This window comes from Podarcis raffonei, chromosome 2 (assembly GCF_027172205.1).
Source record: "Podarcis raffonei isolate rPodRaf1 chromosome 2, rPodRaf1.pri, whole genome shotgun sequence".
Classification (NCBI taxonomy): domain Eukaryota; kingdom Metazoa; phylum Chordata; class Lepidosauria; order Squamata; family Lacertidae; genus Podarcis; species Podarcis raffonei.
Window position 1 is genome coordinate 23,631,653 of NC_070603.1, and position 15,740 is coordinate 23,647,392.

Sequence of the window (15,740 nt, forward strand, 5' to 3'; positions counted from 1 at the left end):
TAAAAACACGATGAAACTTTTGTCCATCAAAAGTACCTGGGTCTAATAATAATCCCAATATACCTACTTATTTTTACCACTGAAGTGCATAAATTTATTATTATTATTACTACTATTATTATTTTTACTATTACTATTATTATTATTATCATTATTAGCAGCAGCTTGTGTCTCAGCTGATGTCAGTTTACTGGGGTTAAAAATAAAAAAGTGTCCCATGGGGCATTTTCAAACGCCTCAGCTTTCATCTCCGGCTTCTCGGCCTCCGCCTCTCACCCTGAAGAAGGACCCCATCACTCGAGGCGGGAAGAACCGCCGAGCCCGCTTTAGGCGTCTACCGCAGTGCCTGCTGCTGCTGCTCTTTTCTCAGAGCAGAGCTGGGAAAGGGAGGGGTCCTCCCGGGATAGCTGTCTTTGTAAGCGCCTATGCGCCTAAGGGTTTCCGGTTCCGGTGAGTCAGTGTCTGTGTGTCTCTCTGAGGGAGACCGAGCGAGCGGTTTTTGCCTGTGAAGAAGCTGCGGGAGACTCGGAGCCGGACGCGGGCCCAGCATGGCGGACGGCGACGCGGAGCGGGCCGATGGCCGCATTGTGAAGATGGAGGTGGACTACAGCGCCACCGTGGACCAGCGCTTGCCCGAGTGCGAGCAGATGGCCCGGGTGAGGGACTGGGCCGAGGAGGGGCTGAGTCATGGCGCGGCGGGCCGGCCTAGGCCGCGTCGCTCAGAGCTGGCGGCAGCTGGGCCCTGAGGGGAAGGTCGCCAAGGGAGGACGGCGGCGCGGGTGGGAGGGCGCTCGGGAAAGGGGGTCGCCGGCGTTGGGCGAAGCCGCGGCGCCCCCGGGGATGGCCTGATGGCTACGACGGTCTGATCTTCACGGGCCCAGTTTCCTCCCCTGCTAAGGCGGCTGGAGCCACACGGGAGGATCCTTTTGCGAAAGGGACATGCATGTTTGGGGAAGGGGGCGGCCGCAGAAAGTGGCTCCCCCGCATCACAATCCGAGAGACATTTGCGGTTCAAAACCGGGATGAAGCTGCTCCATTTCGCGCTCCCCACCCCTATTCTGGACAAGGGAGACTTCCCAATAATCAGTTAAGGGGCTGTGCTGGTCGCGATAGCTTTGTGTCACCGGGACAGCCTCTTGCGGCCAAAATTAAAATGTTGGACCCGAGTAGCTTGGAAGAATGGAAATAGGCAAAGAGACGGAGGGAGAGAGCTTGCGACTATAGTTAGGTGATGATCGGAATAAGGATGCAGGTCTCGAGTTGACATGTGCACTGTTGCAAATATTTGCTGCATTTGATAAAGCCGCTAGTGTACTGTGGATTGTTTTATCTTGCTTTCAGCCACGGTCAAAGCTGCATCGAGCAGTGCATGTTACCAATATTAGGTCTATGGCAGGCATGGCCAAACTTGGCCCTCCAGCTGTTTTGGGAATACAATTCCCATCCCTGACCACTGGTCCTGTTAGCTAGGGATGGTGGGAGTTATAGTCCCAAAACAGCTGGAGGGCCAAGTTTGGCCATGCCTGGCCTATGGTTATCCTGAGAGATGTAATCAATGCAAAGTTATTCTTTAGTGTCCTTCCTAAGATTTGTGGCTACTTTTAAACCTCTGTTGCTCTTTTTAAACCATATTGCTTTGGCTAGTGGCTGATGCAAATAAAGATGATTCTGAACCATTTGTTGAAGGTACATAACTCCATGGTGTGTGCTGCACTGTTTAGAATGGTCCTTTAGTTTTGTTGCAAATCTGCATTGATTATAGTTACAGGAGATACCAAAGGAGGAGTGAATGCACCTTTTATTTCTGCAGGAGAGTTATTGTATTTTCTATTCATTTTCTAATAAATAGCACTGGGGCTCTTATGACAATAGTACAAGAAGCAATATAGTGGCTTTAATTTCTAGAGTGAAAATAGCTAATTCTGAACTTATTTTTCTGATGATGCTCCTGTCATTTATTCTCCGAAGTATTGCCACTACTTCACTGTGATTCTTTTTATATTTTGCTGGAAGCCACCCAGAGTAGCTGGGGAAACCCAGCCAGATGGGCGGCGTATAAACAATAAAATTATTGTTGTTGTTGTTATTCTCCACTGCTCTTTTTCTTGGTTGGGATACTGTTAGTCTGCTGTCTTCTCCCAGCAAACAGGGCAAGTAGCAATTGTAGCTGGACTTGTTCTTGGGCTGTGATAAATTTGTGGCTGCTGGTCCTCTGAGGTGGTTAAAGGACAGGTTACCCTTCTGCCACCCTAGTGGGAATGAAGGAACTGATTGTTGCTTCAGGATTCAACTGAGTAACTGTAGAGCTTCATTTGCTTACCATAATTTCTACTAAACACAGGGAACAGGATAGGCAGTGACAGGGCTCTCTTATAGCAGCACCTTCCCCTTTAAGCAACAAGGCTTCTAAGTTAGAAAACTAGCTAATTCCAGGCAAATTGGGAGTGTGTTCACTGCTTTTAAAAAAGTCAGGGACAGCAACAGTTATGTCCATAAATTTCCTCTTGTGTACAGTGGTACCTTGGGTTAATAACTTAATTCATTCTGGAGGTCCATTTTTAACCTGAAACTGTTCTTAACCTGAGGTTCCACTTTAGCTAATGGTTCCGCCGCGCTGCCACCGTGCGATTTCTGTTCTCATCCTGAAGCAAAGTTCTTAACCCAAGGTACTATTTCTGGGTTAGCAGAGTTTGTAACCTGAAGCGTCTGTAACCTGAGGTACCACTGTATATGAATACCGTACATACATTACAAAGGAGCTTTTGATAACACTTACCTAGATAAATGATGGCTGAAGACTTGGCTTCAGTAGCCTTTTATAACTCCTGGAAGTCTCTTAAGAAAGATTGGTCTAGTTATGGCTAACTGCAGTCCTATTCTGAAGTCCTGTTGAATTCAGTGGGGCTTACTCCTGGGTAAGTGAGGTTAGAATTGTAGTCTAATTCCAGTTGAAATCAACAAAACAATATTTTGCAATGTATTTAAATCCTCTAGTTTGTAGTGGGAAGTGACCACAATTAACTGATGGCCGTGACTCATTTGGCCATGATTGGGCCCTGTTACCTTCAAAACCTGTACAATAAGGACGACTTATTTTAACTCAGCTTTGTTAAATGTCATGTTGGATATGTGGTACATTTTTAGTACTTTTTTCTTGTATTTTAGGATGGAAGGCTTCAAGAAGCAATTGAGACTTTGCTTTCCTTGGAAAAACAGACTCGAACTGTAAGTATAGCATACTGAATAACATTGCTTTTTAAAAGGTCATTTTAAAAGCCTCCTATTCATGGAATATATCATCCAGCACAGGGGTCAGCAAACTTTTTCAGCAGGGGGCCAGTCTACTGTCCCTCAGACCTTGTGGGGGGCTGGACTATATTTTGGAGGGAAAAAGAAGAAGAAAGAATTCCTATGCCCCACAAATAACCCAGAGATGCATTTTAAATAAAAGCACACATTCTACTCATGTAAAAATACCAGGCGGGCCCCACAAATAACCCAGAGATGCATTTTAAATAAAAGGACACATTCTACTCATGTAAAAGCACGCTGATTCATGGATCCGGTCCCCGCGCCTTAGTTTGCCTACCCATGATCTAGCATGAATTTGTCACCCCTTAATGACTTTTAACCATCCTATTGTACTTGGCTCTCTTGCAGGGGTCAAAATGGTGAATCTTTTCCCAGACTTTCAATGCATGCATATGAACGGTGGGGATTTTTATTCATTCTAAGAACTATGATTGCAGAAACGAGGGTGCAAAAAGGTTTTTCTTTGTTACCACAGCCTACAGGACCATATAGTGTTCAGTGTTGCACCAGAGAGGTTGCACTGTCACAACAGAACTTTCATACCCTTTTGTTCGCCCATGTACCCACCATATCTTCTCCACAGCTGATTTGGAGGGCTTGCAAGGGGCTGGAGGGGACAGGAAAGGAAGTTTCCTTGTATGCACTGAAGTCACTTGTGCCAGTGAAGCTGCCGCATTAGATATGAGCCCCATGTGCAAATACATCTAGTCGCTCTTGTGGAAGAAAGAATAAATAAGTGTGTCGGAATAGGAAAAGGAAGAAAAGGGAGATGTTCCTTGTTCTTTTAGCACACTGGCACTATTCCTCTTTGGTAGGTTTACTTGATGTGAGTAGTAGAACAGTGAATTGATCCTTAGCTTTGGCTTTATGTAATCCAGATTGCTCTCTTACTTGTGGGCCGAACCTTGTCTTACGGGGTTGAGGACAAATTTCCATTAATAGCTAGTGACTTTTTTTGTTAGCGCTACTCCATTTGCAAGTGCTAGGAATCTTTCTTTGTGTTTACACTGTAGAAACTTCTGTGCTTAAGTATATACTTTTGTTTTTTAGGCTTCTGATATGATATCCACATCTCGAATTCTGGTTGCTGTAGTGAAAATGTGTTACGATGCTAAAGACTGGGATGCTCTTAATGAAAATATTATTATTCTGTCGAAGAGGAGAAGTCAGTTAAAGCAGGTAAGATTGTGTTAAGCCGTAAGAAGTGTGGGGTGCTCAAAACCTTGTGTCCATATATTATCTCTTGAGTTTGGTAATCAATCATTGTTCCTTATAGCCAACAACAGGAGGCACCTAGTCTTCCTGTAAAGTGTCTTTGTACCGACTGCCTCCTAAGGAGGGTTACAGGAGAAGAGTAGTGGGCAGAGGGTTTGTGCAGTTTGCAGCAGTTGCTCTCATCCATGACACTGGTGCTGCATATCACAAAGTTGCAGCCTATTGTCATTTTGAAAAAGGGAGTTGTGTCTGTGCCGCTGGTGGCTTTTTAGTAGTTCACTATTCCTGTGGCAAGTACACTGGAGGCTTCCCCTGCTGTTCTTGATAATATTAGTTGTCACTAATATCCTGGCAACTGTCAATAGAACATCTTAATTGTGCTGTGGTTTATAGAGTGAAGTTGGCAATGAGCTTTCAAAATAGCCTAATAATGCATGCATATTCTGAATATAGACAATAAAAGAGCTTTGGGCTTTTCAGAAATGCTTTATAAGGCATAGGTTTGGAGTGAATATATGTTAGGGCAACATCCAATAATGCCAGCCTGCTTGCTCAGTGCGAGTTTCTCTTCTTTCCCCTGTGGCCAAGGGCCCACCCCAAAAAATATTGTAGTCCTGTAGGCCCTCCAACCCTGGTTGCTTTATGAAGATGTCCTGAATTTGTAACGTACACATTATATGTTACTCGATGGTGTACGCTTGACTACTTTGTTCATACAACAGTTGTGGCAAGAGCATGCTATGCTTCCTTTTGTTTAGTCCCCCTCCTTCATTGGGAAGACTTGCTGCTTATTTTTGAACAACACCACAGGGATATAAGCCACAATTAGTGTGGAAAATATGTTTAATATGTGTGCATCCATACATTTGAGACACTTGCATCCAGAAATTATTACTGTTGAATTAGATTAACAAACTGCTTAATCTCTACAGATAAATTAGATATGTGTTTTAGAGTTATGTGTAGGTAATTTTTTATCTTATTGGAGGGGGGGGCGTGATAGACTGATACTTCTTGTATCCAGAAGTAAAACCTCTATTTTCTCAGCTATATAACTTCTTGAAAAATGAAGGGTTTAAAAAAAAATTAAATTTGTTCTAATGAATGATGGCTGTTCATATAGATGTTAGTTTGTTTGGACCATCTGTTTGCTGGAAAGTGGATTAAAATAAATGATAGTGTACAAAAGACATACAATATTTCTGTGGCTCAAAGTGTTCAATACCATCCAGGCATGCTCACTTGGCTGGCTGGCTGGCAGGTAGAATATTTGAGCTTTTTTCCTTTTCCTTTTTAAATTTATTTTATAAATATACAAAACAAATGCAAAAATGACAAAGAGGGCCATTTTCTTAATTTTTCAACAAAATCAGAAGATATGAGACAACATTTGTTAGTAGAAACATAAAGAGGCACATATTTCTCACATCAGTAGCACCAAAGAGTCCTGGAGGTTAGCTGTATTGGTATAAATAAAAGTCCCATCACACATTATAAAAATGTTCTGGCCTGTTCTGTTTCTTTGCTTGCTACGGTGATCGTTGACAGGTTGGAGACATTTCAAGAGGGGAGAGAGCAGCAAAGAGAGAGGAGGAAAAGGAATTATTTCGCCTTGAGGCACAAATCTTTAATGAAAGATGTCGATGGTAGCTCTGGATTTAAAGATCAGCATGTAGGACTTTTACCTGCAGCTCTGGGTGGGAATAGTCTGCATGGGTTCAATTTTAAAATATCCATAAAGTAAAACATCATTGCTCTATGAACATTTAGACTTTGAAGTAGAGTGCCTAAGGGAGGTAATGAAATTTCCCCCATCAAAGTTTTTGGAGACTACATTAGATATGTGTTGTACTGTATACACAGAATACGCTACTTTTAAAAGTACCATATTTTGCGCCCCATAGGACGCACCGGCCCATAGGACGCACCTAGTTTTTTGGGGGGGGGAAATAAAGAAAAAAAATTATTTCCTTCCCCCCCCCCCAGGTGCGGGGCTGGAAGAACCAGGTCGGGGAACAGCGGGAAGGCGCGCTCCGCCTCCCCACTGTCCCCCGAGCTTGTGGGGCTGGCAAAGGGGGGAAGTGCTCTGAGCCCGGGACTGGAGGCAGCTCTGCGCAGCCATCGGAAGCAGGGCGGGACTTCGCGCCCGGCTCCCGATGGCCGTGCAGAGCTGCGCTGAGCCCGGGACTGCAGGCAGCTCTGCGCAACCCTCGGAGCTGGTCTCCCGAGAGTTGCGCAGAGCTTCCTGAAGCCTGGAGAGCGAGAGGGGTCGGTGCACACTGACCCCTCTCGCTCTCCAGGCTTCAGCGAAAGCCTGCATTCGCCCCATAGGACGCACACACATTCCCCCTTCATTTTTGGAGGGGAAATGTGCGTCCTATAGGGCGAAAAATACCGTATATGTTTAATGTTACGGGTATAACATGTTACGGCAGTTCTACATTATGATTTAGCACCATATGCAAGACAGCAATGAGCCATCAGCATGGGAAAGTAGATGGGGTAGTATTGTAAAGCATTGCAGATCATGAACCATCTTAGAGAAAAGATGCTACATTAATAGGGGGAGATGATGATGATGAAGGAAGGATACATCTGATACATCATGTGCATGTGTGATGCAGACAACCAAGTTCCACTCTTCAATCAGGTCCACAGTAGTAACACTAACTCTGGGAAGAAATTGTGCTTTTGGGTATTGGAAAAATCCAAGAAACCAAAATCCTAATTTGGTGGAAACTTACTATTTTTTCTATTTTTATAAAATAAAAACATTTTTGAATTTGCCTCAATGACATTTGGCACCTTCACTGAAAGTCTGATATACTTAAAGTGTGACACAAACAAATTGAAGTAGTGGTCTATCGGAAGGCCTTTGTTGCACAGGAGGGGAAGCTCGCAGCTTTTATAATTTACCTAAGCCACATATTGTGCTAGTATATAATGTAAAGGCCTATGTTAACTGTATTGTGAGCTCAAGCTTTGGTCACTGAGAAATACAGAAGGAGTTCTTCTAGTGGAAGTCACTAGGATATAGGCAAGTTCTGCTGTTTTGCATAAAATGTCTTTTAGACTAAATATCCGTTTTAGCACCTTTAAAGCAAAGCTGCTAAAGTGAGAAAATGGGAGGAAGCATTTGAGCTGAATCCTGCATGAGAGCTGTCTTCTCACTGTGGTTTATATCTAAGTATAGAAGCAAAGAGTTGGTGGTAACTCCCTTTTCACGTCAAATGTGGCTAACCATTTTTAATTGCAAAGTTTTTCCATTTTGACAGGTATGAAGCAGCATAAAAGATAGTGTTCGGATAAATGGGCTATGTTGGCATAGGATTACAAGTTTTCTCATTATTTTTATTAGGCTGTTGCTAAAATGGTCCAGCAGTGCTGTACTTACGTTGAGGAGATCACAGATCTACCAATCAAACTGCGTTTAATTGATACACTGCGTATGGTTACAGAAGGAAAGGTAAGTATTTTTCCTTTTAAAGAACCTTGCACTTACTTCAAGTCTCCCTTGCGTACACTCTTGAATCTTAAGACAACAGCTCCTGTTGATTCTCTAGAGCCGGTTGTTGGTGGGGACTGCAGAGGGAAGAGCAGAAGGAGAAATCCTGTTACACAAGCGAAAGTCCACTTGTTGGATCTCACCCTATGAGTTGTACCTCTCTAGGTCATATTTGGAGTACCCACAGAAATCAATGAAAAGGATTATCTAAGGTCTTCCCTGTTAGCCTTGGGCAGGCTTCCTCAACCTCGGCCCTCCAGATGTTTTGAGACTACAGTTCCCATCGTCCCTGACCACTGGTCCTGCTAGCTAGGGATCATGGGAGTTGTAGACCAAAAACATCTGGAGGGCCGAGGTTGAGGAAGCCTGGCCTTGGGCATTAATTTTTCCTAATTGTGTTCTGACAAATCCTGGGATGCTGCTTTGCCACGGATGAGCCCTACATGGGGGAGCCAGGAGGGGGCTGGCCTAATTATTGAGTGAGAGTGCAGCCCTTGGTTTGGTAGCAGTAGTGCTGTGGCTTGTAAGAGTCCATCACCAGGAGCCCATTGCTGCACTGTGGTGGAATGGAAGTTGGAACCCTTCTCTCCTGGCCCAAAAAGAAAGGTCCATTCCTATGGCTGCAAGCAGTGCCATCACCAGCTTCCCCCCGCCCCGTAGTTTGTGATGATGAGGCAAATCATGCAGTGTTTGTGTGGGCCAAACATACTGCATAAAGTTAAATGCTTTCTGCTTCTTTTATAGATCTATGTTGAAATTGAAAGAGCTCGGCTGACCAATACTCTTGCAACAATAAAAGAGCAGAGTGGTGACGTGAAAGAAGCTGCTTCAATTCTGCAAGAACTTCAGGTGAAGGAGCATATATGCTCGAATACATAACATTGTTTGAAGTACTGCAACTTTAACCCTTTTTAAAATACACTTAAAAAAAAAAACTTGCTTCAATTGTCACTGTAGTAGAAATGGAAAAAATGAGCAAACCAGAAGCTTTTGGTAACTATCTTTGTATTTTGAATATGTTTTACAACAGTGCATTTATATGTTAGGCTGGATTCACACAATGGGGCTTTCCTGACATCTTCCATTCCTCACTGCATTCTAGTGGGGTGGGTGGGACTATTTAGAAAGGTTTGGGATGGAGCTTGAGTGTGTGTACACGAACGCTGCGGCAAGACTGAAAAATGGGAAAATTCAGTCGGGACTGTTTTGCACACTTTGTAGAAATCTTTGCAAAGCTTAGGTGCTGTCACTGTGAAGATTGCCAGCTTTTTAATAATATTCTTATAACCTCATTTTCTGGGCTGATGTGCTAAACTGATTTCTGTCAAGAACCAGAACCAATAAAGGTTCTCTATATGAATTATGCAGACTGTATTTAAACAGATAACGAATCGTTAATACAGTGGAACCTCGGTTTTCGAGCATCTCGGAAGCCAAACACCGCAAACCCAGAAGCAATTGCTTCTGTTTTCGAACGCACTTCGGAAATTGAATGGCTTCCGCTGCTTGCTTTTCCATTTTTTCAATGGATTTTGCTGACCGCCCATTTTCAAACGTTTCAGAAGTTGAACGGTCTTCTGGAACGGATTACGTTCGAAAACCGAGGTTCCACTGTACATTCCCCCCCCCCTTACTAAATGTTGCAATGTACTTGAACCATTTGAACTTCTAGTACAATTATTACAAATTTCTAGTTTACTGTCCTTAAATGGATAAAAATTGGAATTAGTTATTGAATTGCTTTTATCACAGAATGCTATTATTTGCTATTCTTAAACAGTTTGAAAAAGCTTTCACCCTTCAGCTATTGGCTGCAATGGTGTCAGGTGACTTTATTATCCAGTTGTATTTTAAAAGGTACAGTACAACTTGCGCTGCCCATAAAAAGCAAGACTTGAGTGAGAGACTAGGGTGATGTCTGCCGTTTCCAGGAATTCTTCTCGTTCTGAGAGTTTATTTGAACCCTGGGTGAGAACCCGGAGGGTATGTCAGAAGGAAAATGAATTATATTAATAGCAACTTTGCATTAATGTAACTTTTTTGTAATATTTTCAGTTGTCTTTTGCTTCAGTTTTCTGCACATTGCTTAATTTTTTATATATTAAGCAGTATAAAAATTAAATCACTTGAATACTATGGGGCAGTGGTGTATTTTTCTTGTGAGCTGTTAGTATAATAGGCCTGGTAAAACATCTTTAGATTCCTAAAGGTTGATGTCAATTTGATGTCAAGCCTTGGAAAAATGTCTGATGAAAACAAATTAATAGAAGTCTGGTTATGGAAATATGTACAGCAAATAGGGTATGCAAAACAAGTTATCTGCAGATGAACAATAAATACAAATCAGGGAGTGGAATTCAGCGTTGTGGTAAGGTGATCACTCTGTCAGTGGAAGCATTCTCCCTTCTACCCGGCCAGATAGGCTTGGAAGAAGAAGAAGAAGACGACTTATTAGTATTACCCCACCGTACACTGTTCTGTGGGTTCTCCCAGCCCTCCCATGGAGCTTGGTGGGGGAGAAGTTCTGTTGAACTGGCTTCTTCTCTAGCACAACAGTTGAATCCAGCCCAAGATTTTTAAATTTCAAAGTTTTTCTAAGAACAGCAGTACCTGAAGTTTAAAAATTTAAAGTATAGTAACTGAAGCATAAATGCTGGCATGTAAACTGTATTTGTATGTCTACAGAAGCCATCTTTCTGTACACTTATGATTTAGTTGCAAGACAGCTTTGATGGATAATTGTACCTTGCAAGCTTTAGTTTTGCATATCGGTCTATAAAGTATTAATACATTCTGAATTTTAGGTGGAAACCTATGGATCAATGGAGAAGAAGGAACGTGTGGAGTTCATCTTGGAGCAGATGAGACTTTGTTTGGCTGTGAAAGACTATATCCGAACTCAAATTATTAGCAAGAAAATTAACACCAAATTTTTCCAGGAAGAAAACACAGAAGTAAGTCTGGTGGTGGACGACTTATACTAAGCTGGTTTAGGGGATGTTATGGGCATGTTTTAAATGGATTTCTCTGTCACATTGGGGAAGTTTTACAACCATTTCTGTGTTTAACCTGACACTGTTACATTTCAGAAATTAAAACTGAAATACTACAATTTAATGATTCAACTGGATCAACATGAAGGTTCCTACCTTTCCATTTGTAAGCACTACAGAGCCATTTACGATACTCCTTGCATCCAGGCTGAAGGTGAAAAGTGGCAGCAGGTAAAAAAAGACAGAAAGAGAAAGTAGCACATACACTGTAACCTGTTCAATTGTCTGCAAAAAATATCACGTAAAGGAACATTCTTTTTTCATCATTTGCTATTGTTTTGGAGAGGGCTGCTCTGCACTGTGCTCAGGATTTCACTTTCTTGAATTTCTTCATGTGGCTTAGTTTTCTTTGTGAGAACCCCCCTCCCCCCAAAACAAATCAATTGGTCACAGCCATAACATTATTTTCTGTTGACTACATTATAGCTAAAGCTGTGCCAGTGGAGTAGGTTCCATTCAGACTATATAGAAAACATCTGAAGACTTACGTTCAGACAGTTCACAGGCTGATATTGCAACTTCAGAAGAAGCAGGCAATTAGCCAATCCCAGCCTTAACCCATGCATCATGAACCTAACACAATATCTGTTTTCCTTGCCTGCATAATTTAATGAGAGGGCAGGATCTCTCAGCATTCCATTATCCACTGCAGTGTCTACTCAGTAAGCATCTGAAATGGTCCTGATTGTCATACATTTGAGATGTAGAAAGCTGCTAAGGAGGCAAGAACTCCTTGTAGTCTGCTCCCACTTTTGCACTAGTGTCAAGAAACCAGCATCACCTGAATTATCTTCCTTGCTTTGGTAATATTTGGAAAATCTCTGTCATCCAATTCAAGTGTGCAGATCAAGCAAACAGGATAGTCCTATTTCAGATTGTGGGTGGGGGCTGAATTAATGCCTGCTAACTTACATTACAGCTTTCCAAAGGAAGGAATTCATTTAAATGCAAGACTGCCTTTTTATTGTTTGCATGTTACTTTTCGTACATGAATCATTACTTCCATTTTTTAAAAAAATAATAATTAGGATGTCCCTAAAGAGCAAGGAATGTATAATAATTTTAAAATGCTGGTTCTAAATAATATTCCTGCTTGCAACACGAGATTGGATTTGATGACGGATGTAGCATCTTGCAGCTCCCTGCTTGTGTGATCCTATAAGGTGGAGTCGTTTTTAGTACTTTGGGTTGTATCCAATGGTTTCACAGGCAGGTGTTAGCTCATGCAGGCAATCATTCTCTTACTTTCTCTTTGTGTAGCCATTGGCTAAAACTCTCCATAAATTACAGAAAGTTAGATGCATAGGTTGTCTTCTGATCAAGCTGGTGATTTCAGCTTTGTGTGTTTGTTTGCTTTCTTGCATTGCTGCCTCTTGTTCAACTACAAAATCAAGTTTCTTCCTATCTTCTTTTAAACAGGCACTGAAGAGTGTTGTTCTCTATGTTATCCTGTCACCTTATGACAATGAACAGTCTGACCTGGTACACAGAATAAGCACTGATAAAAAACTAGAAGACATTCCTAAGTACAAGTATGTAGCTTTCCTGTTGGCATGCTAATATACTGAGAAACTATCCCCGTAGAATTTGGTGTGACATTTGAAATGTTGTGAAAGCCAGCTAGTCAAGATGTTTATTTAAGGTAGGGTGGAGAACCTATGACTACTTTTGCAACTCCCATCATCCCTGACCATTGGCCATTCTGGCTGATCTGGAGGGCCACAGGTTGTTCCCCCCAACTGACAATTTGTAAAATGGCTCAGGTGTTTGTACCCTGCTATTACACATACAAGTAGGGATTTACATTCACAAACTTTCACGTATTATTTATAACAAACCAAATCAGAACTGGCATCCTTGAAGTACATTCTGCAGTGAACATGGACATACATTTCTGTATACTGTGTAAATGCAATTCTCTGAATTATTTTTCTAATATATTAATAATCAAAAAGAAACTGCTGTGTTAAATACATTAGTAATGCTGGCAGAAATCTTAAAGGCAAACCTACTATATTAAGGTGAAGCAGAACAAGTTTGTCAACCAACAATTTACTGAGGCTTTTTTATCTCCCCCCCCCCCCAACAGAGATCTTTTAAAATTATTTACCACTATGGAATTGATGCGTTGGACTACCCTGGTTGAGGAATATGGAAAAGAATTAAGGGAAGGTTCTCTAGAAAGTCCTGCAACAGATGTGTTTGGCTACACAGAGGAAGGTGAAAAGCGATGGAAAGATTTAAAAAACAGAGTTGTGGAGCATGTAAGTTAAATCTGCTTTCTAGCAAAAAGTTAGGACTAGGAGGAATACGATTTCTGACAATCATCATCCTATTTATAAAATGATTTATTTTTTAAAAAAAAGACTGTCGTGAGCTACTGCTCAAGTCAGGATGTAGTTAACACATTCTAGCAAAGTGTAAGACCCGTGTGTGTGTGTGTGTGTGTGTGTGTGTGTGTGTGTATAGGGTATAACAATATAATATCGAACGTTCTTTTGGAAGCCGAACGTCCAATGGGGAATTCTGCAGCTTCCGGTTGGCTGCAGGAGGTTCCTGCAGCCAATCGGAAGCCACGCTTTGGTTTTTGAAAGTTTTGGACGTCGAACCAACTTCCAGAACGGATTCCATTCGACTTCCAAGGTACTACTGTATATGTGTATGAAAGATTTTAGAAAACTTGCATCCACTGGGGATTAAGGTACGTTTATGTTATTTTATAGTCCCTTCTGATTAGCTGTGTGCATGTGTAATCTGAGAGTGTCTTACACACTACCTCAAATACCAAAACTACATAATTGCTTGGCTTGTGCTACATAAGTCCTTGATTTCATTACAACATATTACTTTTTTGTATTTCAACTGCTACTTTCTGATCACCTTCTATTCTTCTTTTCTTTTAGAATATTAGAATAATGGCAAAATATTACACCAGAATCACCATGAAGAGAATGGCACAACTTCTGGATTTATCAATTGATGTAAGTGATTCTCAGAATTGCTGAGCGCTTTTGTATAACCCCCTTGTTTCCAAAACTGCTGCCTGCAGGTTTCATTCAGGTGGTCCACGATGTGCCTGTGAAGAGCGCTTGGAGCAAATACAGTAAAATAGAATATAAGGAGCATTTTAAAAATACAATTAAAAATCATACAGCATCTAGCACAGCACTTTGCAGTTGCTCCGACAGGCAGAAAACTCTTGAAGTGGTCTGTCAAGACTCTCAGCAATTTTCAAGTGGTCTCGGGGGTGGAGGGGATATTTGGGAACCATTTTTGTTTGATTTTTTTTGTTGTTGAACCCGCTCTTCAACATTTGTTGCAAAAGACATTACATGGAATTACATGATCTCAAATGCACTCTTAAGCAGCCAACCTTTCTGAACACTGTTATCAAATATAACTTTGGCCTGTGTCACACAATATTTCCTTGACATGCAATAGTACTTTTCCTCTGTGCTACATTCTGGTTTGAGAATACTCGATATAGTTGCATCGCTGGAGACACAATTTTTAAAAAACTGTTGGACATAAGAACGAGATAGCCAAACCAATGAAGTTGAAATGTATTCATTTCAGTGGAACAAAATCAAAGTCTGGATATCTTTGTCTTGTTTCTATCTATCTGTTTGTTTGTTTGTTTGTTTATTTATTTATTTATTTATTTATTTTATTTATATCCCCCCTTTTCTCTTGAAAAATTCCCCTAAGACACAATAGAATGTCCCTCAAAGCAATTTTTTAAATTTTATAATCTAATTCAGTGCTGTTTGTTTGCTTTACAGGAATCTGAAGAATTTTTGTCCAACTTAGTGGTGAATAAGACCATCTTTGCAAAAGTAGATAGGCTGGCAGGAATTATCAACTTTCAGAGACCCAAGGACCCAAATAACTTGCTCAATGACTGGTCTCACAAGCTCAATTCACTGATGGCTCTAGTTAATAAAACTACACATCTCATTGCCAAAGAGGAGATGATACATAACTTGCAGTAAGGTGCTTCAGTCACCTTTATGCTTTAGGGAGGCATTGAATTGGTTATAGAAAAAGACTTTATCCCACTGTATATTTGGTTTTTTCATCTCTTCCCTCCAGGTGAAATTTAGAACATAATCTCTCTTGAAGAATTGTTGAGAATTAAGTTCCTTTGATTATTCATTTGGTTTATAACACTTTTTTGCTGCAATTGATGGAAAAACACAATAAAATCGTATTGCCTGTGTAATGGAAATGGCCTTTGATTTATCCCAGTTTGCCCTCATTTGTCCAGCAAATATTTTTGCATTGTCTATCTCTATGATCTTCTTACCCTTCCAGGTATATAAGTATGTTGTAATATTTTCTTTTATAAAGAAATGTAACAAGATTATACTTCAGTGTTAACCTTAAGTACCATTGTGTCTAGAAATGTCAGGTATGGAACTGAATTCCCATTTTTATTCCAGTGTTGTGGAATGGTAGTTTTATAGCAGAATGTGACCTAACAAAGGCAGCATGGAGCAAGTTGTACCTTATTTTCAATTTCCTATGGATAAATGTCTTTTGTTTGACTTGTATCTTTGCTACAATAACACTTGAGTAATTTTACCACATAATTGCAGGTGGCTCATCTTGTCTTGATAACTGTCTAGATCAGGGGTCAGCAGACCTTGTGGGGG

At 41.2% G+C, this 15,740-nt stretch overlaps 1 protein-coding gene across 1 annotated transcript; it reads left to right on the plus strand.

Moving 5' to 3' along the window:
- Positions 1-430: 430 nt before the first annotated feature.
- Positions 431-15,313, plus strand: PSMD12 (proteasome 26S subunit, non-ATPase 12). The gene is made up of 11 exons (XM_053375341.1): positions 431-656; positions 3,166-3,225; positions 4,363-4,491; positions 7,886-7,993; positions 8,777-8,881; positions 10,837-10,986; positions 11,122-11,256; positions 12,505-12,617; positions 13,175-13,349; positions 13,989-14,066; positions 14,868-15,313. The coding sequence occupies exons 1-11, from the start codon at positions 549-551 to the stop codon at positions 15,075-15,077; spliced, it is 1,371 nt and encodes a 456-aa protein (XP_053231316.1). The 5' UTR covers positions 431-548; the 3' UTR covers positions 15,078-15,313.
- Positions 15,314-15,740: the final 427 nt, after the last annotated feature.